The sequence below is a fragment of the Gavialis gangeticus genome, unplaced genomic scaffold (assembly GCF_001723915.1).
Source record: "Gavialis gangeticus isolate Ggan-Ray unplaced genomic scaffold, GavGan_comp1, whole genome shotgun sequence".
In the NCBI taxonomy this organism is placed as follows: Eukaryota; Metazoa; Chordata; order Crocodylia; family Gavialidae; genus Gavialis; species Gavialis gangeticus.
In genome coordinates, this window is record NW_017728995.1 from 61,829,909 (window position 1) to 61,855,399 (window position 25,491).

General features: G+C 42.4%; 1 protein-coding gene and 1 long non-coding RNA gene across 2 annotated transcripts in view; both read left to right on the plus strand.

Moving 5' to 3' along the window:
* LOC109288239 overlaps positions 1–3,935 on the plus strand; it is a 16,124-nt gene extending 12,189 nt beyond the window's left edge. The window contains exons 2-3 of the long non-coding RNA XR_002095100.1: positions 1,666–1,668; positions 3,788–3,935. This is a non-coding gene — a long non-coding RNA (uncharacterized LOC109288239). The remainder of the gene's footprint in view (positions 1–1,665; positions 1,669–3,787) is intronic.
* ARHGEF4 (Rho guanine nucleotide exchange factor 4) overlaps positions 1–25,491 on the plus strand; it is a 491,134-nt gene that overhangs the window by 87,236 nt on the left and 378,407 nt on the right. Inside the window, exon 3 of the mRNA XM_019503706.1 lies at positions 18,522–18,623. Coding sequence (XP_019359251.1) covers positions 18,522–18,623 — 102 coding nt within the window. The remainder of the gene's footprint in view (positions 1–18,521; positions 18,624–25,491) is intronic.

Here is a 25,491-nt window from a genome sequence, read left to right on the forward strand (position 1 = left end):
CCACTCCCAGCGCTGCTGAGCCCGCATCCCATGCCCCCCATGCCAGATGGGCAACCGGCTGCAGCACAGAGTCCCCACTCCCGGCACTGCCAGGTTTGGCCCTTGCACTCATTGGGACGTGGTGGCAGTGCAGAGTCCCTGCTCCCAGCACCGCTGCGTCTGCTACCCCGTGCTGGCTGGAAGCGAGTGGCAGCACTGGGAGTGGGGCTATGCCCTTCTGCTGCTTGCCCCCTTCTGCCTGGAGCGAACCATGCCTGTCCCCTCCTGCCCTGGCTGGGCAATCAGCAGCAGGGCAGAGTCCCTGCTCTGAGCACTGCCATGCCCACATCCTGCAGCCCCTCACCTCTCCCCAAGTAATGTGCGCCTCCGCTCTGGCTGGGTGGCTTGCCCCTGCCCCAGCCCCACGCCCCTTTCCTTCTCCCTCTGCCAACCCCAACAGACTTAACAACTGGAGGCTACTAATACTTGACTGTGACTGTGCAGCAATATTAAGCTACTGCATAGTAAGTGTCACTAAAAACCCATGCACTGGAGCTACTGCGCATTAGCACAAGTTACTGCAGGTTGATTTAGTACTTGGTTACTAGCCCAATGTGTCATAACTGTTGTCCAAATACACTAATAGAATGATATTTCTATAACCTATAGCATTTGGGTCTTGCTAATCAGAGAATAAGAATTACTTCCTTGTTGCAGAGTATGAACAAGATGCAGGATGAGGATATGCAAAATATGAGGCTAGCACAGATTTTTAGGAAAAGAGTTATAACCTTAAATGCTTAATTGCAGCCAATTGGGCAAAGGCTGCTTAAAACAGACCACTGTAGATAAAGGTATCCACCTCTTGGTATGTAAAGCACTAGAGAAAACAAAAGCAAAGGGGAGTGAATGCAAGCAGTGCTGTTACAGTTGCCTAGTAATGGACAGTAGGAAGGATGGCAGTGGTCCAGAGAAGGCCCCCACTGGGGAAAAATGGAGACATCATCACATTCAGGTTGGGGGCAGGGCAGAGCAATGCACAAGCTGACAAATAAGTGTGCCTTAAATGTACATGACTATATGTATATTTAATAATTTTGGACAGTTAATAGAATAATAATAAAGAACAGCAGGAAGAAAGTATTGATCATTGTAAGAAGACAGCAACCATTACTGTATTTTTTCTTCATCCCCTAAAGACTGCAGTACTTTGTTTCTAGTGTATGAGCTACTATTTGGCAGGTTTCCTGAAATACTTTGTCTATTCACTTCTTGCTAATGTGAAACTGCCCAGACTCCCTGGAAAGAAGGTTTTGTTGGAAGCCTTTAATTATCAAGGATTAGCTGCTTGGTAAACCTGTGATGCCCTTAACAGTCTGATGGGAAGCACCAATTAATGAACAGCTCATTGTGAAGATGCTTTGAGTGAGGAACTTGTGCTTATTTAATTGTTCAAATTTCAGTTTAGTGCTCTTTATGCTTCCAAAGGTTTAAGGGAAATTGAATAATGTCACCTGGTTCTGCTAACATGTACAATAAAAAGTCTGGTTTACCTCTTCAGCAATATTGCTGAGTTCTTTATCAAGGCTTCATATGACTGAGTAATTGCTTAAAATATGCTAACATGTTATAAAACAAATTTGGTTCTGAACATCACTGTTCAGCTTAAGTCCAGTGCAGTATCAGTGGGTCTTCAATGGTTCTGTGTAGCTTACTGGAAACACTTACTACTATATAGAGTATTAGGGATGCAATAACCCAGATCCAGCATAATTTGGCAACAATTCCAAGTTAGCTGCCAAGTTAAAAAACAAGGATGAACGTCCTTAGTCTTTTTCCACTACTGACTTAGTGGAACATGGGCCAACCAGGGTGTATCATAGGTGGCAGAAGAGTTCCTACATGCATGGAGAAGAAGTAAAAATGCAGAGATGGGCATGCTGATCTTGTTGTCTGTCAGGAAAGTGCCACAGCATAATGGCACAATGTAGAAGCTGGGATGCTATGCCGAAACTGGGAAAATGAATGGGCAGTATTTTGGCTTGCAGAGCCATTCACTTAACTGTAAGCATACTTTCCTGGACAAATGTCTTTAAAGCTGTGTTTCTAGGTAAATATTTATTTAAGAAAGCAAAACAACAACAATAAATAAAACCCTGGACCTTTGTCCTTATTGCTTTCACACACATTATTTTCAAAATAAGATTCAATGTTTAATGTTCAGTTTTAAAACCAGAGATTAGGAAGTTAATGTTCTACAAACAAACGTTGGCCCTGGCTGCATTGACACAAATCCTCTGCCAGACCAAACATCTCACCAACTTCCCAGAATAGCTGTGCCAGCCCTGTATGATCTACCCTGCCCTCCCAGTCCATGCTGTACGGGCAGGAGAACAAGAAAGTTAAATTATCCCACCTGGGTCTACAAATAAAAAATGCCTCTTAATCCCCTGCCCTCTGATGGCAAGAAACCCAGCTTCTCATTTATTCTCTGTAGATACATGTCAAAACCTCCTCCATTTGAGTCAGGCTGTTCAAGTGATCTCTTCCATCATCAATATTCAGTCAACCACGTGTTAATTCCATGTATAGCCTGAAGCTTGCATAATTACATACCTGTATTCACTGCTTAAGTTAGATAAACTACTGCGGCATTTGGCAGAGCTTTGTATCATCTTATTTTGTTTAATTTTTCACAGCCACACCAGGGTCACTGGGGTTGTTAATGTAATATTTATTTATATTCTTAAATTTGTTTTTTTTCCCAATGACATTTCTTGGTTCTTAAGGTGGTGATTTAGGGCTTCCCTGTGCCTTCAACCTTTGTTCAACTGACTCCTTTTTTCTTACTCTGCAGGGTTACCTCCTTTTGATAAATGTAAATGTTTAAAATATACTCTAAAAATAAGTGTTCAAGATGTTTCTTTCAAAATATCATGCTAAAAAGCTATTTCCTGTGATTCTATATAAATTTTGAAGAAAAATTGGAGGGGGAATGCATCATTTTGAGCCTACTTGATGTCAACGGTATTCTTTTGTCTCAGTGATAAATACTCCTAATTGAAGCTTACATGTTGATTGCTATATACAAAGGGAAAATTAATTGTAGTATTTGGTTCCAGAGCTGTTATCACACTGCATAAAGATATTATGGCTGTGTGAAATTTCACGGGGTGTTTCATTTCGAAGCCGTTTCAATGCATTCTGAAACGAAACAAAAGCTCCTGAAACAGCTTTGAAACCAAGCAAGGGCATTCGAAACGTTTCAAAAGTTTCGAAACGTTTCGAGTTTCAAAGCCAGGCTTACTTGTTTTTAGCGTCATCCCAGTCAGCAGCAGCAGCCTCCTGTCATCTGGCGCAGATCTGGGGGCCACGCTCCTTGGGAGGATTCTGGCACGTCCCCCAGCCCTCCCAGAGGTGCAGGCCCCTAGATCTGCATGCTGGGTGGCAGGAGGCTGTTGCTGCCAGCTGGGGCCAGTGGCAGCACCAATCTTCCTATTGCTGGGTGCGGGCTCCACCCAGCACCGGTCCCAGGTGGCAGCACCAGCCTCCTGTCATCTGGCAGGCAGATCGGGGGTCTGCATCCCTGGGAGGAGTCCAGCAGAGCCCTGTAGCCCTCCTGGGTGAGCCCCTGATCTGCCTGCTGGGGTGGTTGAAGCCCCATCCTAGCATTACGCAGTTGTTTTTGTATTTGTTGCACCCTTGTCTCTCAATGGGCAATCTTCAGCTATTCTTCACCTTGGCCAATCTGTGTGGTTTGAACCTGGTTTACTTAGGCTGATCCTGTGTCAGTTATTTGACTGGTCAGTCACCATTTGATCAGTGGACAAAGAAGGCAAGATGACTCAAATGATAAAACAGAAACTCAAGTAAGGCTCAGCTGAAGATGTCACTGCTGTGGACTTCTTTTCCCAGCCCAGGAAAATACAGTTCTTGGGGCCATGGATCTTTTCCCACTGCCCCATGTAATCTTTTTCCATTGCCAAAGTAATAAGTGAATAAAAAAGAAAAGTCAGGGGTTTCCTGACCCCTTTGTCCCACTTGGGTGTTTCCCAGACTTAGACATTTTGGCGTTAGACCTCAAAGCTTCACCCGCCCCTGCTGCTTTCCCAGGTGTGGCGAGTTTGTCTGCCAGTTCTCACTTGCCTGATTCTTGTGTAAGCCTGCAACCAGCTCCCCTGCAGGTGTGTCTGAGCTGGCATGGAACTGGGTCTTGCAGTGGGAGAATGTCTGTTCACTGGGGCACCCCAAGGGAAGACAAGGTGCAACGGTCACAAACTGCTGAACATTTAGACTGGACATAAGGAAAAATTTCTTTACCATCCAAGTCTCCAGGGTCTGGAATAGACTCCCCCCAGAAATGCTTGGATGCTTATCTCGCTGGGGTGATCTGACCTCAGCTGACTTTCTGCCCCTTGGGCAGAGGGCTCGACCTGATGACCTCGTGAGGTCCCTTCTAGCCCTAATGTCTATGAAAGCTATGAAGTAGGAAGCTCAGTACTTGCCTGAAGTAGTATTGTGTCCTTTAAGGAACTCTTTTTATTTTAGCTCTTCTCCAGCATCTAAGCACCAAGGAACTGGTTTATATTTACTACATTTTAACTTTTTGACAAGTAGATAAATACATTCGTATATCATAGCAAGAAAGTAATGTTTAGTTTCATAAACTCAAAGAGCATCATGCTCACCTTTCCATAACACAGGCATGGCAGAGCTAGAGAGAATTGGAGAAACATTCTAATCTTGATTTTTAGTATGTGCAACAATAGGGAATCTATAATATCCTTAATGAACTATTTTAGTGGTTAATATAATATAACTGTTTAAACTGTATGCCTTATTTTGTGTTTGCATTTTTCTAGCTTTGGTTTCTATCCAGGCATCAGATACTGTTATCCATCTAAGGAACCCTGCACTATCAAATAGGGACAAAATAAATATCGACTCTCCTTCCACCCCTGCCAGTTTTTTAAATTAGAATCTGTTAAAAATAGGCATTCAAAACATTTTGCAATTAAGTTCAAGGTTTAGAAATCACTTCCTATTTGAGAAATCTATATTTACTATCTGATGAACATGGATTTTGAGGTGAGTAAAATAAAAGCAAAGGAAACATCACTTGTTATACAATTAAATGAAAGAGGCCACTATTTTTCATTGGTTTACTCTGTGGCTTGTAGGGGTTCAGAAAGGAGTTGTGATCCCCTTTCGTTAAGCTTTTTCGGAACAATCTGAAGCCATCAAGGGTTTTTCCAGATGTTTTCCTTCCCGGAGCTCCATAAGGCTCAGTACTAATACTTGCTGAAATTTACTCAGAATTCCTGCTGTTATTCAATTTTGTAATCCCAGATCTGTCAAGACAGGAGCTTTGTTCAGCTTCATAATTTATGCAGAGGTGGATTAACACATGGGCCTGTGTGGCCTGGGCCCACAAGTTCCTGCAAATCAGGGACCCCCTGGAAAAAACCTCTAATGCTACCAATGTAGTGGGGTCCCAATCCCAGTGGGGATGTCCCAATGTGGGGGGGGTCCCAATCCAGGGGGAGGTCCTGATCTGGGGGCACCTGGCAGGGTGTTGAGGAGCACAAGGTGCAGCTAGTGTGCTCCAGGGCATGGCACAGCTTGGCTGTGGGGCAGGCGAAGGGCCAGGGCAACGGAGCTGCGCAGAACCTAGACTAGGCCAAGGCTTCTGCCCATCGCACCACCGCCACCAGCCCGGGGCCAATCCTGGCCCCAATCCCCGCACCCAGCACATCAGGAAAGACCCACTGCAGGTTGTCTCTGACAGTTGAATCAGGTGCGGGGGGCATCAAATGGGATGTGGGGGGCATCCAATTTTCTGTTTGGTCAAGGCCCCAATAAATCTTAATCCGCAAATGAATTTATGCTTCATCTATGAAGAGCTCCCAGCGCTTCGCAATAGCTTTTATGCTCTGCTGGTTTACAAGCACCCCATTTAGCAATAGCTGGAGCCTGATTTGTAATTGAAATAAGATAGCAACTGTTTAATGATTCTCTGTTTGGTGGTGTTCCCTTGGCAACATGAACTTCTAAAGCTTTCAGAACCTCAGAAAACGATTTTTGTCTTACTTGGCAGCAGTTTCACCTCTTGCTCTGCAATTGGGAAAACTCTGCCAAAGATTTCTTCCTTGCTGGCTTTTCAGACCATAGTGCCCTTACAGAAAAGGTATGTGTAGTTTTCAGCAATTCTTTTCTATGCTGCGAGGATTCTGTGGGTTTTTGATATTTAAAAAGACCCTATTCACTCTAGTCAAAAAGTGGATGTTGGGGTAATGATGAATGTACCATAATGATGGAAGTCCCATGTGAAGGATTAGGATAGAGTTTAACTACAAAACGAACAGACAAGCTGACTATACACACAGCAACTCTACTAGCATTTATGAAAAAGGTTGTTCTTTTACACCAAGATAAGAGGTTTACCTGGAAAAAGCTTTGCCACCAGCAACAGGGAATAAATAGTTCTATTTTTTATGTTCATTAATAAGGCAACAAATGCTATCTACACCAGCAACTAATTGTTAGCACTGAAAATGTGTTAGCACATAAATGGAAGTGTCTATTAGAGAAATAAGAGTTTTTTGTATAAAGAGGAATTTAGCATCTTCATCATGTGGACCTTGAATGTGGAACAATTCAAGTATCTTTTGTTTAAATTGGTGGGACACCCGTGCCTTCATAGCAGATTCAGGTGAAGCTGAATGCTCATTGGGATTTTCCACATAAATTTGGATGCTAACAATATTGCAAGATGCATTTTCTCTGGGGAAAGTGGCAGGTGACACTATACCCTCTCTTGCACTTGGATTCAGGATACAGTAAAACTAATTTGGAGATTAAATGTATACATGGGTATTTCTTCCAAATGAAGCCATTTTTTGTTCAGCTAAAGTAATGGCTTTGAAGATTGAGGTAGTCTTTTGATTTCTATTACCTACCTGTCAAAAAATCCAGAGCAATGAGGTAAGCATTTCTGTCTGGTTGCCTTTGTTGACTCCACGCCTCATAGGACCAGATACCTATTTATAATGAGGTCAACTGGGGCAATCTTTGACTCAAACGGATAGCTCTGGAGCGATAAGAAGTGACCTCAACCACTTTACCATTACACCCCTTGGTATTTACTAGTACATTTATCTATACTACTTCTCTCTCCTTATTATTCTTCCAAATATTCCCAAACTGAGACGTCACTTTCCTTCCTTTGGGAGACAACTCACCAAGTCTTATTTCCTTGATATATGATTCATTCTTTCATCCCCTTTTCTTTATGCTTGTATTAGGTTTCCTCTCTCAACTGATTAAAGGTTTAAATTGGGCCCAGCATTTCTGGACATTAGGGAGAGACCCATGTCTCCTGGTTATTGCGCTGTTATAATATATATAGTCTCATGTAACATTGCTTTTTCACCTCTGGCTGAGGTACATTGGCTTAGCTTAATGTGCTTCTATTTTAAATTCTTTATGGCCAAATTAAACATGCAATTTTATGAAAGACTCCGGAATATTTGACCTTCTGTTTCAAGTAATATAAACTTTGGGTTTGGACTCTTCATACTAGATAAAATATTTTATGATATTAATGACTTTTATACTGTTTTTCTTTACCAGGCAGTTTTTAAAAAACCTACTGGAAACTACTAGCCTGTCAGATTTGTCTCATGATATCAAAACAGCGAGAAAAGTATTAACAGAGACTTTGGAACTAAGCATAAGACTTTAACTGTTTCCTTAATTACTCATATATGAAATAAGTCTTCGTGCATGAAAAATCCCAGAAGCATAATGGTTTGCGTCCAACAGAATATATACTTACATTTTCTGCTGTCTAAATATATAATTACTGTCACATGCTGATATGGAATCTATTGGGGAAGCCAGGAAGAAAATAAATCTTTGCATGAATATTAAGATTCATAACAAAGAATAGCAGCTTCGTATCTGTTGCAGTGCCTCCTACATAGTCCAGAATGCAGAAGAGAAAGGGGGAGGGCACTGCCAAATATGAGCAATGGATATAAGAGAAAAGGTGGTAAAAAGCTATATGCACAAAGGAAACTTTCCTATAGCACTCAGAATCTGCAAACATGTACCAGAAGGTCCTTGTCCAGATGCTCTGTAGTACTAAAGTTTGGTCAGTGTAATAGGAGGGAACTGCTGTCTTATTGTGTTTTCCTAGTACTGGCCCTTTGAGGCCAAAGCCCCATGCTCAGCGCTGCAGGGTTCAGCTGCTTTGTGGCACTTTTGCAGCACTCGGGACTCCCTGTTCTCTGCTATGAGGAGCCAAAGGCATCCTTGGTTCCTCTCCCTGCAGAGGACTGGATGGGGTCAGAGGCAGAGCAAGTATAAGTTCTGCATACATCTATCAACTGAGGCAATTGTTAAGATCCACCCTGGATATGATTCCAGAGAGTTATAATAATAAATAACTGTACTTCAACCCAGGAGTGTCCAGAGTGGTGTTGCTGAACTCACAACGTATCATCTGGTGACAAAGATGGGATCCTTTGCTGAGAAGATACCCCTAGATTGTGGGATGACGTTCTGAGACCAGGCTGTGTTTTGTGATCAGAGGAAAGTTTTTTTTTTTTTCTTCTTTTTTCTCTAATACGGCTGATGGTAGTTCGAATGGCTACATTGGGGCATATAGAAGAATTTGATGTGAGCCAGCTGGCTTCTTGGGACTCTTAAGCGGAAAGGCTATCCTAAAACCTGGAAGCCAACAAAGTGGAAAACCCAGCACAAAAGTGCATGATCCTCCTGACAGTCTGTGGTGCCGAAACATTTGCCATTGTTCGTTCCTTCACAGCACCTGCCTTACCAAACACTAAGTCTTATGCTGAACTAATTGCTCTGCTAAAGGTGCATTTTTGCCCAAGGCCATCTGTTACCCTGCAGAGATTTCATTTTTTTAAATGGGACCAAGGCCAGTGAAGGCATAGCAGATTACCTGGCTGAGCTCTGTTGCCTTGCCGAATTTTGGAGTTTGGTGATCTCCTGGATGGCTTGCTTCGTGACCAGCCTATCTGTGGGGTTCAAGATGAAGCAATTCAACATTGCCTGCTCTCTGAACCAAATTTGACCTTGACTAATGCACAAGAAAAAGCCTTGGCAGGCACAATGTGAAAGAAATTTTCCAGCAATGTCCATTTACTCCAAAAAAATCAAGAATCAGATTGTCACCAGCAAATTCAGTGGATTATACCCTCACCAACAGCACCATGTAAGCCAATTTATCCACAGACATGTTTGAGTTGTGGCGGCCAACATAGACGAAGGGAGTGCAGGTTTAGGAATGTGGAGTGTTATGTCTGCAAGAAGAAGGGCCACATAGAGAGGGTTTGGCACTCGAAGGCCAGTTCTGGGAGACAAAAAGACTATGGCAAATGTATTCACTCCCAAACCACTCATAGATTAGAGTCCTCCCCAGGATGTGAGGTGCAAAAACTATATTTGATTCAAAATGTTGGTGTTGTTGAAACTCAAGGTTCTGAGATGATTGCAACTGTAGTAACAAATGGAAAGAAGTCTAAAATGGAAGTGGACTTGGGTTTGGGAGTATCCCTCATAGATGAAAACACATCCTTCCAGTTGTTTTGGCACCCTCTCCCCAAGTTATTGAAACCTGAGTGTCGTCTGCGTGACTACAATGGACAGATTGTGGAAACGTTGGGTAGCTGCAGTGTCTATGTCTAGTACGGATCTTTTACACAGTGTCTACCTCTCATTGTCACTAAGGGTTCCCACAAAAAGTTTTCTGGGGAGAAATTGATTCTCACTGTTGGGAATCAGTATTCAAGGTGTACACAGTCTCTGCACAGAAAGTCCGGAAAGCCTTGCAGGGAGTTTCCCCAGGTATTTTCTGAGGAATTAGGAACTTACTCTGGTTCACCTGTGACGTTCCAAATGGATCCTGCTATAGCCCCTATCTTTATGAAGGCTCAGAATGTACCTTCCACACTGTGGCCAAAAATTGATGCAGAATTAGATCGGCTTATCGTGCAAGGGGTCCTCAAGCCAATCGTACATACAAGCTGGGCCACACCAATTGTTCCTGTTTTAAAACCTAATGGCAGTGTTTGCATCTGTGGGGATTACAAGTGCACTGTTAATAAAGTACTTAAGCAGGACCTGCACCCAGTGCCTGCCATTAACCAGTTACTGTCTGTTCTTTGAGGAGGGAAGGTTTTTGCAAACTTGACCTTGTTCAAGCCTATCAGCAATTGATAGTGGATGACAAGGCTGCTGAGGCCCAAACAATAATTACACACCAGGGACTGTTCTGTGTCAAGTGCCTCCAGTCTGGAATTTCTGTGGCACCAGGAATTTTCCAGTGGCTCATGGAGGAAATGCCAGCAGGAATTCCTGGGGTGGTTCCATACAGTGATGATATGCAGATCATGGGCCCATCTAGAGAGAAACTCACTAAGAGATTCAGAGAAGTTTTACAGAGATTTGATAAAGCAGGTATCAGAGTAAAAAGAGAGAAATGTCAACTGGGAGTTTCCACTATCAACTTTCTGGGATATCAAACTGATGTTTCTGGCATTCACCCAGTTGAAGACAAGGTAAAAGCAATACATGATGCCCCTATACCAACATGCAGACAGGGTCTTCAAGCATTCTTCGGACTTCTCAATTTTTATCACATCTTCTTGAAAGACAGAGCCACCATAGCAGAGCCCCTTCATCGCTTATTGGATAAAGGAGCTCAGTGGAAGTGGACTTGCTAGCACAACGAAGCCTTCCAGAGCATCAAGAGGTTTCTGACATCAGACTCTGTCCTTGTCCACTATGATGAGCAGAAGCCACTGTCCTTTACTTGTGATGCCTTGGAGTTTGGTGTTGATGCTGTCCTCAGTCACACTTTGCCTGATGGCACGGATGCACCTGTTGCTTTTTACTTAAAAACAGTGACTTTAACTGAGAGGAACTACATACAGATTGATAAAGAAGCATTGGCAATCACTGCAGAAGTTAAAAAATTTCACAATTATGTTTAAGGCTGCAAATTCGAAATCTAAACAGACCACAAACCCCTTCTTGGAATTTTTACTATGGACAAACCAACTCCTCCTACTTTGTCTCCCCGTATGCAACACCGGAGCATCATGCTAAGTACATATGACTATACACTCGTGTACAAACCTGGGAAAAGGACTGCAGTGCACCACCTACCACTGCAAATAACTGATGGTGCTACTCCTCTGCTAGTGGAAGTCCTTATGCTGGAATCCATGCCAGAAGCCTCTCTTCAAGCTGATCAGATAGCAAAGAAGACTGCAAAAGATGCACTGAAAAGGAGTGTTGTAGGAGGCTGGCCTACCAGACTGGCCAGCTTTCTGTTTGCTCAACATGTAATTCCTTGCCCTATAACAGGGTCCATCCCATCAGAGCTTCTTATGGGTCGTTGTCTCAAGACATGCCTTGACCGTGTTAACCCAGACCTTGGGAGAGACACGCAGTTCAGGAAAGAAAAGGAGTTGGACTCCACATTGGCATCTGGTACCTTACATCTTTTCATTCCCCAAGAGACTGTGTTTGCTCAGAACTATGGGACAGGCCCACAGTGGGTTCAATCTAAACTTGTAAGCACCACAGGACCCATGTCATATACAGTCCAGACTGATGACAGACAAGTTTGGAGATGTCATGTGGACCAGCTGCATGGGCATTCTCCTACTGATAACCCTACACCTGAGCAATCTCCAAGCACCAATCCACCACCGACAGACATGGATTTGCTGGGGAGGTGCCTACTTGTTTCCACCGATGCAAACCCTTTTCCATCACCGTCAGAAGGAAGCATCGCTGTTGTGTGTCCAGATAGGCTGACAGGGCCATCATCTGCTGAACTCCTCACTGAGTCCAGTTCTATGGGAAGCCCACAACGGAAGCAGAGTCCTCCCAAATGGTTGGCTGACTAGTCTGTCTAGGGGGACTTATTGTGTCTTATTGTGTTTTCCTTACACTGTCCCTTTCAGACCAAAGCCCTCATGTTCAGCGCTAGGGTTCAGTTTGCTTGTGGCAGTTTTACAGCACTGGGGACTCCATTTTCTCTGCCATGAGGAGCCAGAGGCATTTCTTGGGTCCTCTCACTCCACAGGACTGGGCAGAGGAAGTATAAGTTCTGCGTACATCTACTGAGGCAATTGTTAAGATCCATCCTGGATATGATTCCAGAGAGTTACAGTAATAAATAACTGTAGTTCAACCCAGGAGTGTCCAGAGTGGTGTTGCTGAACTTACAACGTATCCAAAACGGTGAGAACTAATATAGTTTTCTAATTTTCAAGCTGTCCCAGCAATAAATCAGAACAGTGTCAAGACTACTCTGATATGTCCCAGCTGGCAATTCATCCTCAAAGGCCTGAAGCAATTCATTCTCAAGGGCTTGAATGCCCACTGCTTTGCAGGCACAGTTGGTATCAGAGTGGATTCAATGCAGGAAGAGAAATCTCTTATACTGCGGTATTCTTAGGAGGACAGGTCGGCTATGAAGTGTAGCTGAAATTTGATATTAAGCAGTGGAAAATGCCAGGAAGCAAGGAGGGAACGTGTCCTCTTATCTTTAACCTCTAGAATTAGAGGAGATATTGAAGCATTATTTCCTTCCAAGCACACTTCATTGCATTTGAAAATCTAATATTTTTAAGGCTATGAGGTATGGTATCTTTAACCTCTGAGATAACAATGACTGGGATTTCAGTTGTTCTTCTGAGTTGACCAAAACCACACCAGATTTTAAATGTCCTTTTTCCTTAAGATACTTCCTTCCAATTCAGTATTTTGCTGTGGATCATAAACTTCTATTTACTCTTACTCCAGCTAGTTTTCAGACTCCTGGATACCTTTGCTGTATACAGCTTGCTCATGTAGAAGGAGATTTCAAGATAAACTCTATGTAATGCTTTACTAAAATCCAAATGTTATGTTACCATTAAGTTTGCAATTTCATGAATATGTTTGTCTACCAAGATCTGTTCTTTATAAATGTGTATTGCTTATTCTCATGGTTACATTACCCTCTCATGCTGTTCAGAGATTTTTCTTTCTCAGTATTTATTCATTATTTTAGTAAAGGTAAATCATAAACTTGTACAGATATTTAATTGCCAGGATCCCATTTCTTCTCTTTTTAAAAGATCAGGACAATATATGCTTTTGTGCTTTAGTTTTCTGATATTTCCCAGGCCTCTTAAAATGTTTGTGTGTGGTACAAGGTTGATTTTTTCCCCCAAACCCTGGGATGAATGATATTGGCCCAGCTGATTTTTAGCTATTCATGTTTTTCTACAATTTCCCTAACAGCTCTTTATAAATAGCTACTTCTATACTGCCATCCTTTCCAATTGTCACCCTTTTTCTTTCTTTTCCTTTTAGAAACAAGGTCTTCACTGTTTCTGCCATTTTTGAGTTGCTTATTTCATCAGCCTCCTTTTATTGATGGCCCAGCTTTACTTTTCATATGGTCTTTACTCCAATATGCACATAAAAAGCCTTCTCTTTCCCTATGCCCTCTGGCTAGCATTAACCCCTTGTGCTGTCATTCATTTTTGATGCAAACCTTCTTTGTGTATTTATATGCTTATTCACTACCTTCTTTCTTTTGTATTTGCAGCAACTATCTCATTTGAAATAGTATTGGCCACTTCTTGTGTTTTGCATTCTTACTTCTCAGAAAAACTGTGTTCAGTTGTGCTTTAGGTAGGTTGTCTTATAGCACTGCCAAGCCTCTTTCTGCTTTTCTGCTCCATTTGCCTACGTTCTCATATTGGAAAGTAGTTCAGTTCCTGAGTTCTTCAAAATTCATTTTTCTGAAATCCGGTCCTGTTGTGCTTTTGAATTCTGTGTACCTGATCCTTACATGAATGAAATCAAAGAAGCCGATTGATTCATCTAGGAATGTTATTTTCCTGTTTTCTGTTCTCCTCACATTCTCCCTCACTTGCTCTATGCAGATAAGCATCTTCAGGAAAGTTGTTTTGGGGGGAGGAGTGTTTGTTTTGTTGGTTTCTCCCCCTAATTAAGTCTCTCCTTTAGTCTGAGGTTTCTTTTATTTGGATGATCAGGTTTACCTTCCACAGAGCATACCTTATGAAATGTTTTGATTCATTGCTGACCTGCTCTGTTTTTTATCAAATATCTCCAAAGTTCGGTGTCCTGGGTTCTGAGTATCCCAAAAGTTGGTTCAAGGTCTTGGAGATGAGTGGCTTGTTAATATTTGAGGCCCTGTATCAGACTTTCAGTTCATGAAAACATTTTTCAAACTCACTTGTAGCATTTGCATATTCTAAGGTGGATATCTTCTAGGAGCTTAGTTTCTGCTAGCAGCAGTTAAATTAACTAGCATAAATTCTTCAGGAGAGCTACAAATTAATCTTCTCAGATGTTAGAACAGTACTGGCTTGTAGCAGCTCGCCTTCCCTTCCCTGCCACTGGAGAGGCAGGCGAGACACGGGTGTACATGGCATGGGGGTTTACTTTGTCCTAAACTGAAGCTTTTTTTTAACGCACTGTTTCAATTTAGGGTGAAGTAAACCCCTGTTTTGTCTACACAGAGTAGGCACCTATCAGTGTTGCCACTTTGCCTGACCAGAGGAGTCTCTGTAGAGCACCAGGAGATGGGCTTCCTCTATCTGGGGGTTGAATCAGGTGTTTCTGCGTTACCACCAGCTTTGGTCACCTGTCAAGCAAAAGCCAAGGGATCAACCTGGGTATCATGCACCGAAATGCTCAAGGCCAATGATTCAACATGATCCTCCCTGCACTGTCTGCTACCAAAGTTAGATGATGCCTCTTTTGAAACCTATGGGGAATACTGCACAATGGAGTGCAACTTAATTGTCATTGATAGATTGCAGATCAAACTTCTGCAGCAGTGTAGTCATCTCTTCAGACCTCAGATTCTTTCAGTGAGCTCACATGCCATTTCTTTTAATCTATAGTGATGAATATCATATTTTGTTCCTCCTATTGTAGTTAGAAGCAGGTGGCACTATGTAGAACAAAACTATGACTTTACTTGAGTGAGAACAAAGGTGGTAGAAACTACTGCTGGCTAATGATCATTCTGTTCTTTACTAATGCCTCGGGTGTACACAGTTATTCCCTCTATTTTACATGTCTTCCACCAGAGGAAAGTTCGTAAAGGGAAAATGTCATGTTTTTCTTTCTCAGGATGAGACAGAAAATAATTTGATGCTAATTGTTACAGTTGTAACTTCTTCCCTAACCAGATAGAAGTTCCCTCAGCAATCTACTACTGTATTGGGCACAGGGAAAGCTTCTAATAATGAAGCAAGAGACGCCATTCTTCCTCTGTTTCCTATACAACCATTCTCTAGCCTTACAACTCATTTTTGTGTTTCTGGATTAGCTAAAGAATAAACTGTAAAATACAATAATGCATCAGGAATGCAGTTGTAATGTTTGTCTCTGAACTCTGCTCAACTTAAACTTGGCAATTTTTCTGGAGTCTGAAGTAGAAAATAGTCACGTTAGCATCCATTTGCATAGAATTCAGCATTTCAGCCCCTCCCTTCATAAATTAATGTGAAGCCATTTTTGCTACTCAAACGGTAAAGATATGGTGAAAAACTGCTCTGGGATCTACATGTAAAAACAAATGACAAGCGATCCTTGGTATAATATTAGAGGAAATAAGGGATCATGCTAAGTGGCTTTAACTACAATTGAGTTATCCTGCCTTTTATCATGAGGGAAAACAAATACCAGGAAGGATCAGCTGATACCTTTTCTCTCAGTTCTGGGCTCATCATCAATCTCTCTCCTCATAGTTTAATCTGTGCAACACCTGATGATGTGGTATATTTTTATTGTCATGGGTTAAGGTTGATCTTATTAAACACTGAGGGTGGAGCCAAGAGTGAGTTATGCCATTTTGTCCAAATGTGGAATTAAATTTAGCAGTTTCCACCATCATATTGGGTTTTTTTACCTTTTGGATTCAACCCAGTGGTGTGTTTTTTGCTCTTTCACAGTTCCTGTGTGACTCCTCCCTTCACTTTTGGAACACGTAGTTCATCTCCATGGACTCGTTCCTTATTCAGGCAAAACCATAACTGAAGTTGACAAAGACTCTGACATAAAAACAGAAACAGTATCGATGGAGAAAAATGACATGGGTAAAGGTGGTTCTTAACCATGCCCATAACTGAAGCGCAATTCATTGTTGCATGCTTCACTCCATAAACAAAAGGTTTATTTAAATGGGATGAGATGTGATGTCTCCTTAGTACAAGCCCTGGGAAATGAAGAAATAACAAGTAAGGGCTCCTCTTATCCCACAGGGTCAATACCCACAGGACACATTTCCACTGACAGACTGTTGGCATTTACTTCTATCAGCAGTGGATGAGGAAACTTCATTCACCATGTTAATCTTCCTTGCAATATAACAACGCTTCATTTGCGACCTCATACTTTCCCCACAGAGACATACCATATGTCAAGCCTGGATGTTTGCTGGTGCTGCCAAAATTGTAATTAAAGCTTTGCATTGTACCGTAAGGGAAATTAATGTGCTATTCATTTGAAGGCATCTCACCACTCATTCCCTTTTTCTGCAAGAGATTGTCTGGGGGAGGTCACACTTAAGCTATAGGCTGTGAGGAAATAGAGAGCAGGTGTGTCTGAGGTGAAGAAAGTTGGCAAGCATGGTGGGGGGAAAAGGGTGAGCTAATTCCATACATATGGAGGCCAGTTTATCTCTAACTCCAGCAGAAGAGTGCCTGTGTTCCTGGTGTGGTGACTTCCTATCAGGTCCTACAGCAGAGCCTCTATCAAAGCCATTGAACTGCTCATTCTTAGATCCAAGATGGGATTTTATTAGCTTTTCTCTTGCAAGACCACCAGCTGCTGCTCTCTAACTAAGCCAGGGTTCATGGCACAATCAGTCCTGTGCTTCACTGTGGGGCACAAGTCATGTCCATGGCACTCTCTTTGCTGAGGGGTGGCCTCTTTTTCAGAGAGACCCAGCAAAAACTTGTAAGTATGTTACATTTCTGCTGACTACCGCTCTCAGTTAGAAGGTAAATGGGAGACTGACAGGGGTGTGCGAACCAGGCCCTGTTTGATTCAGATTTGGATTTGGCCCGAATTGGGGACAGTGATTTGATTCGTTGATTCAGATCACTCTCCCTGATTCGATTCAGTTGAATCCGAATCTGAAGATTTGATGCTGATTTGGAGAATCAGCGATTCAGACAAAGACACAGCTTTAAAATTTTTTTCTATATACCTCAAGGTACCAGGTGTGGCTTGTGAATGCTGAGATGGTGGGGCAGATGGAGCATCCCACAGGAGGGCAGGGAGGCCCTCCACATGTTTGGCGGTGAACCCAGAAGTGGTTGGGAAGTACTTCTGGTCCACTTCTGGGTCTGCTGGGGAGTGAACTGGGGGCCCCCCATGCCTCCCCAGCTCAGCGATTGGCCGCAGGGGGACCCCGGGTGCCCCCCCTAGACCTAGGAGGCACCAGTCACTGAGTTGGGGAGGTGAGGGGGGGCCCCCTAGCACACTCCCCGGAGGACCCAGAAGTGGACGGGAAGTGCTTCTGCTCCACTTCCAGGTCTGCTGCTAAGTGCGCTGGGGAGCCCCCCATGCTGCTGTGGGACATTCCATGTGCCCCAGCATCACAGCACTCACAAGCCCCTGAGTGCATGAAGTTGGGTGGTGGCACCACTATCAGCTGTTTTAAAAAGTAAACAATGAGTCCTGCTTCATCCTTTTGGGAAAAAAAATAAAGGTAAGTGTCCTTTTAGGACACCTTTTAGGAAAAGGCTAAGTGGTCTAGATCCTGAGTAACTGTTGGCACTTGTCTGCAGCCCTGACTGAGGTATCTAATTTCCAGAGAGGCAGTTCAGATACACCCCTGCGCTTAGTGTTGCCTATTGGCAGGGCCAGATTAATTCATAGACAAACTAGGCACATGCCAAGGGCCCTAAATTAAGGGGCCCAGTTGTGCTTATTTTACATATTATTATTACTGAGTGAAAAAAGTAGGGGTCCATGAGTTTGTTTGCCTAGGGTCTACTAAAGGGTTAATCCAGCCCTGCCTGTTGGCCAGCAGTAGGCAGTGTGCAGGGTTTTCAGTCTCATTCTGAAGTCCTTAATATTCTCTATGCACTGTACAGGGAGACTAAGCACTTCCCTCCGGGTTTTGGATTCCACTTCAGGAATCAGGTGCTTAAACATTAAATGTTGCATCATCTATCTTGTAGCTGCCCAAGCCTTGTTTGGATATAGCCCTAGATCATGATGCATATACACAGAGGGGTTGAGTTAAGCTTGAATGATGAGAAGATGCATTTTGTATTTCCTAACTTAAGTCCTTGAGTTAACTTCCAGCGTTAACAGCGTTCCATTAAACTATTTTGTGTGTAATATCCAGACAGTTCAAAAGAACTTTTTCCATAAGTCGGTGTTATAGGGTGCAGTGGAAGCGGTGTGTCCTCACTACCCAAATAGGTGATTTCAGATTGGATTGCTTATTTTAACAGGTTCTCAGTGAAACTACTGTAAGAAAGCCTGCCAGAGAAACGGAAGAGGAGAATACTTCTGAGAAGGCAAAATGCTACAGTCAAGTGCTGAGTCAGCTGGAGGTGAGAGGATCCTCTTATTTTGCACTGATAACTTGCTTTAATTCATAGCAGTCAGAGTTTCTCAAGCTTTCCTAACAAACTGGAGGCCACAAACAGAACACTAAAGGAACAGGAGAATGAGGTGGTGCTGCCTGTTCCTCTCCTGATGCAATGCCTTAATGGTCTGAGCATTTGCCTAGTAGGAGGGAGGCATGGGTTAAATCCTGAATCCTAAATTATTGTCCTAATTGCAATGATACAGACTGTTCTGAGGGTGGGTTACTTCTATTCCTTCCTATTGAAACTTTGGCCAGGTACCATCTTGGCCATCCAAACTGAGGGAGATTGACCTGGCCAGCCTTGCTCTGCAACAGCAGTTCTCAACCTCTGCTGCACCCACCTTATGTCCCACCAACCTTTTTTTCAAAAAACCCTGGTTCCACCATGACAAAAACAAAACCCCACAAAATTGCATTGTTTAAGATATTTGTTGGTTCATCTATTTGAAGTGCAGACAACTGACTTTTTTCAATTGGGCAATGAGTTGAAATCCCCCCTATACAACCTTCAAGTCCTACCAGTGGGACATGTCCCACTGGTTGAGAAACACTGCTCTACAGAGTTAGCAGGTCTCTTTTGATTGGTCCTTGCCAGGCTGGGGAGGACACATGGCATTGTCCACTGGCAGGGATGAAGAAGAAGACAGAGGGTTTTTCATTTGTGGTGTAGGGGTTCTTTGAATTAACATTGTATTGGTTTGGGGAAGAAAGAGTTTTATGCAGTTTAGGTGATAGCCATATAGACCATGTAGAAATCTCCCCTGGGTGTGAGGCAGGGGAGTGGATGGGTAGCTGGGAAGGAATGAGTGAAAAGAGGTTTTGTATACATGGAGGTTTTCTATACATGGGAGTTGGGAAGTACAGTTGGAATGGGTCAGAGGGTTTGCTTTCCTGAGTAGTGGGCACTGGGCAGGGAAGCTGGAGTGGCTGCGGTGGAGTTTTCAAGTCTTAGGATGTCATCTGGGGAGTCTGTTTCTTACCTTGTGGATTGCCTGTTATTGTAAGCAGCTCTGAGCATTTCTGGGTAGAGTGGAATGATGATGATAACAATAGACTAACTAAAGGTTCATGGGAGGGGAGTGGGGGAGAGAGGGAGAGAAGGCATGCTTCTTTACATGATTCAAGAGCTGGTCATGTGTTTTATATTAAATAATCATACTGAAATGGCAATTGGAGCAGACTGAAACTTAGACCTCTTTCTTTCCTGGTGAGTGCCATTGGACTACAGTCCTGCTCATGCCATCTGGTCCAAATGAATCTTGAATTTTTTTATGCCATGGGTGGCAAGCTTATAGGCCACAAGTCAGATCCAGCCTGCAAAGCTGATCATGTGGCCCACAGGACTCATACAGGGTCTGGGAATTTGGGAGTGGAACAAGTAGTGGCCAGTCCTTAAATCTAGGGCACAAGAGTCTGCTGGGGACCCATGTTGGCAGCAGAGGGGCAGACAACAGCTGTGTAAACACCTCCATTCACCAATGCTACTTACCTCACCACTGCCTGCCCTATTAGTGCCAGCCTCTGAAGAGCCTCCTGGTCTAGATGGGGGGGGCTAGAGTGAGTTTGACACCCCTGTTTTATGCAATGTGAAACCATTTCACCGGGATGATTTGAAAGTGCTCTGAGAAGTCTGTAGCCTGGTGGTTAAGATACTGTAGGGATGTGAGGGAGGGAAAGGTTTGCCTTCCCTTGTGAAAAAGTGGAACTCTTTCATCTTGGATGCATGTTCTAACCAATGAGTTATTGCATAACGGGATGTGTATGGCTGCTCCTGATTTAAAAGAGGGAAATGCCTGACTCCAACTTTTGTAACCTTTAATATTAACTACTTTAACTGGGATCTCCTCTTCATTTGAGCTCCATTCTCCTCATTTCTCCAGAGTCATAAAACATGTTGACATCAACTTATTTTCCTTGGTGTCTTCTATCCTTTCTGACTGCTGTCTCATCATTGCTGCCAAAAGTACCTTGACATAACTGGAATCAAAGTTCTTACCATCAGTTACTTCTGTAGTTACATCTGTAGGTCTTACTGTGAGAGTTAATTCTATCTATACCTCACGATTACAATACCAGACAGCACCATATTGTTCCCTCTGCACACATTCCTCCTGAACTAGAAGTAGTGAAACTGCTTCAGTGCAGTGCTTTTGCACACTGGATGTGCACAACACTGCTCTACAACAGCTACATAACTTCTAGTTTGGAAGTTGGTTGGGCAAAGCAAATGTGGTGTGTCTCAGCATAGTGCTGATTGGCACTGTAATGTGAGGGGTACAAACATGCCTTCAGTTACAATATAATGAATATTGTTCTCTTCTAAAGATATTTATTACATAAGCACAATTACAATGAAAACATGTATGTCTGAGGTTCTAAAATTTATCTCTGAGCATCTTTCTGATGAAGAATTTTTTCTCCGATAGGATCATACTTCCCTTTTACCCAAACCTGGGCTACTTAGCTTTATTAAAAATTGCTCCATCTCTAGTTGAAACTGAATTATGGGAGGAATATTGAATTGTTTATAAAGGAACTACTTGGTGGGCCTTTTCTATCTGCCTGTTTTGTGTGGGGTTCTGAAAGAGGGTTAAATTCAGAGGAAGCCAAATTTGGAATACAATTAAAAAAGAAAAATAAACCTTTTAACTCAATTCTAAGTAAGATTCAAACCAAAGTTTGCTGGCCATTTACTGTAGGTTGCCTGCTTGCCAATTCATGTCCTCTTTCAGCACATAGCAATTAAAGGTGATTAATATGCAGCTTCTTCATTCCAGTGAAATTTAAGCAGCATATAATTATCTCTGGCAGTTTAATGCATGTGAAATATTTTGCTGAACTCTTGCTGTTTCAGCCAGAAGATGTATAAGTGGTATTCCCTTCTATATTTTCTCATAATAATTGGGTCAGAGAATGCTCTGTAGATATTTGCCTCTGGAAATTCAGAAGGGCGAAATGACTTCAATCTTTTCTCTTTGGAAGGCTACCATTAGGTAAACACACTGGAAATTAAGCTATCCTGCCTATTCACTAGGAAGTTAAGCAGTAGAATAAACTGGTGTCTATGCATAATCAGTAATCCAAGACTCCCAGCTCAAAGTCAGTTGCTTACTTAAGAACATTCTCAAATGTGGGGTTTTTTCCCCGAAATAAAATCTTTACTGCTTGCTTTTAATGCACAAGATGATTAATCATTTCTTTGTTTAACAAGTTTAGCAAGAGCTTAGGAGGATGTGAAGAGTAATGCTAAACTACTTCAACTTCCTTCACCTGAAGGGAAAAAGCCTATCTTAAATTATCTGCAGATAATGCAACCTTGTGAGACAGGAATGTTCATGTGCTCCGAGGCTCTTTTTAAGGTCTTCTTGCACAAAGTGAATATATGATGCTTCTAACATTAAGAAAGAATAGTTAAGGCAGGAGAATCTCAAACATGGCTTGCAACTCTTACAAAAAACATAAAAAAGACTATAAATACTAGATCAAATTTTCAAATGAGTGCCTAGAGGTAGACTAAAAAATAAGGGCTGCATTATTATGTCTCTTTCACCTGGATTTAGGCATTTATGTTTGAAAATATTGGCCAGTGCTTATGTTTTGTTTCCTTTGAACTTTAAAACTAATATAGCTGGTGTGCCTACAAGGAGCGAATGAACTGTTGGTCTGAAACCATTTTATATGCCAGATATTACTGTACATTACCCAAGTAATTTACTTTCATTCTAGATTTATGGTCTAAACATTTAGGACATCCAAAGTAAATAGATTTTTTTTGTGGAGGATTTGGTCGTCTAGAGAGAATCTTGAGATGTTTCTTTGTATGGTGAAGCAATCTTTTCTCCTCCAATTTTTGGATAGAAGAATTGGTTCAAAAGGCAAAGATCACTACTGGACTGTGCTCCACAATAAGGTGAGAGTGTTGTAGCAATAATTTTTGTAGTTGATGGATGTCGAGCTTATCAGGAAAGATCCTTTCAAAGCTGCAAGAGAAGAAAAACAAATTAAGGGCAATTTTGAACCCTTTCCAACTAGTTGAAATGTATTAGATAAAGTTGATGGTCTATAAATGATTTAATGTGCCTGAAACTGTTGGGTAAAACCAGAGATCTGATCATGAATTTTTAGTGTGTAACATTCTGTATAATATAAAATAGTTATTGCCTGTCATCCTGATCCTACCAATTGCTGCCTGTATAGTACTGAACACCCTACCTCCATTGACTTGCAGTAACTAGATGATTGGGGGACTCTATCACTTGACAAATGACAGGCTCATGCAATAGATGGCTTAAAGAACCGGAACAAGTGAAATGTACAGTACAAGTGGATGGATAATTCAAAGGGCCATGGAGGATGCTAGATAACTTTCAAACAATCATTCCTCTAAAGGCCTACTGGAGTAAGTCATCCATGTGACACCCATGCAGCTTCAGGAATTGAACCTGTATCTGTAGGTCCAGAAATATAAAACTACTACCTGAGTCAGGAAGCTAGGCCTGTTGGTGTGAAGACAGTAGTATAATCTAGTGATCTAACTATTTGAGGGGGGATTGAATGCCGCACTATTGTCATGTGCACTAGCAGAAAAGATGACAGGGATTTAGAAACTCTGGAGTAGGCCCATTCTTCTTCACCTAGATATAGAAGGTGTGTTAAGTAGAGTTAGCCAAATTGATGGACAATCCTGGTAAAGATCTAGCAAACAGTATCTTCACACAAGTCAGCAGACTGAGGAAGAAGCTGGATTATCCATAGGAGAAAATTATGACTGCCTTCTCCTTTAAGGGGTAAATCCTTATGTTGGCAACCTGAATGGTGAACTCACTGTTTTTCTACTGGATAGGAACCCTTGATCAGCTTGCAAATCAAACCAGCCTTCTACATTTAAAATGGAGGCTTTAGATATTTCTTTCATTTTGTAATGAAACATTTTTATGAAAAAATATAATTTACCAAAGCATCATAGAGAAGTAGGGCTGGAAGGGACCTCCATAGGTCATTTAGTCCAGCATTTCTCAACCTGTGTATCTCAACCCGAAGTGGGTTCAAGAATGTATGAAAGGGTCATGAACAAACTTTAAAAATGGATTCTCTTTTTAAGGAGAAAAACATGGGAAACTGGCTTTTCCCTTGCAGGTTGTCAGAGTTACAGTCTGCAAGGGGCAAATAGCAAAGCCCAGAAGCCTGGGAAATACCCACAGTAAAATGTAGACACAGCTATGCTTCGGTCATCCCTGACCAGTGCCTGCCCAACCTCTTGAACATCTCCAGTGATGGAGCATCCACAATTTCCCTGTGAAGTCTATTCCATTGCTTCATTGTTTTAACCGTGAAGAAGCTATTCCTGATATCCAATCTAAACCTACTTCACTGCAGCATCAAGCCATTGGTCTGTGTCCTATTCTGCAGTAAGAAAGAAAAGGTGTTTTCTGTCTTCTTTATGGCTGCCCTTCTGGTAAGACGGCTGTCATATTTCCTCTTAAGTACCTTTCTCACAAGCTGAACATATCTAGCTCCTTCAACCTCTCCTTGTACAACTTGCCTTTATCATGTTTGTCACTTGCCTCTAGGCCCTCTCTAACTTCTCCATGTCATTTTTCAAAGATGGAGACCAAAACTGCACACAGTACCCTAGGTGAGGCATAACTAGTTCTGAGTGAAGAGACATTATCACCTCTTGTGTCTTGCACCTAATGTTCTTATTAAATGTGGTTTGGGATGCATTGTCTTTCACACAGCTGCATCACACTGCAGACTCATTGAGTCTGATCTACCAAGATTCCCAAATCCTTCTCTGTAGTGCTGCCATCCCACCAGTCATACATTTTGTACAGGCAGTCCTTGACTTACAACGTTTCGAGTTACAATGTTTTGCACTTACAACGCTTATAAATTGACACCCAGTTTCAACTTTACAACGCCAGTTTCAACTTACAACACTTGATCCGATGCAATGCCATGCCGGCGAACAAGATTGCTGCGTCACTCATCTCCTTGGAGAACATCTGTCCAAACTTCCTTGGACACTTTCTTTAAGAAAGCAGGCAAGACTCCAGAAAAACCTGCAGCCAAGACTCCTGAGAAGACTCCAGCCAAGAACCCTTCAAACAGTCCAGCAAAGTCACCACAAAGAAGTTTTTCCAAATCAATGTGATTGCTATTCACAATATAAATCCATTAATGTAGCTATGTTACTCATCTATAATTGATCGAGTACAAAATTCTGGGGTATTTTTGGTGAAAATAGGGTATCAGGCCTTGCCCCCATTTATAACATTATTTCTTATGAGAAAATTGGTTCCGAGTTACAACGTTTCGACTTAAGACATGGTTTTCAGGAACCAATTGTGTCATAAGTCTAAGGACTGACTTTATTTGTTTTTCTGATTATTCTTCCTAAGATGTAGCACCCTGCATTTATCAGTATTGAATTTTATCTTGTTAGTTCTAGCCGTGGGCACATCTGAAAATCAGGGGAAGAAGGTGCAGATGGCATGGCGCATCACATATAATAACTAGGGCTGTGCAAAGCTTTGCGTGGTGATTCAATTTGGAAGCGATTCGGCTCGATTCAGTGGCTGAATCGCCAAATCGGAATCGAATCAGGGGACCAGTTAAAAGGTCCAAATCAATTTGAAGCTCTCTGAATCTTTAGAAAAGATTCAGAGAGCTTTGATGATTCGGACAGTCCCTGATGGCTGCAGCTCTGTGCTGCAGCCAGACTAGGAGCTGGTAAGTAGGGGCAGGGGAGGGGGGCCTAGAGGAGTGGGAGGGGACCATGGGGGGATCCCTGCCAGCCCCCATCCCCTGCCCGCTCCCCCAGCCCCCCG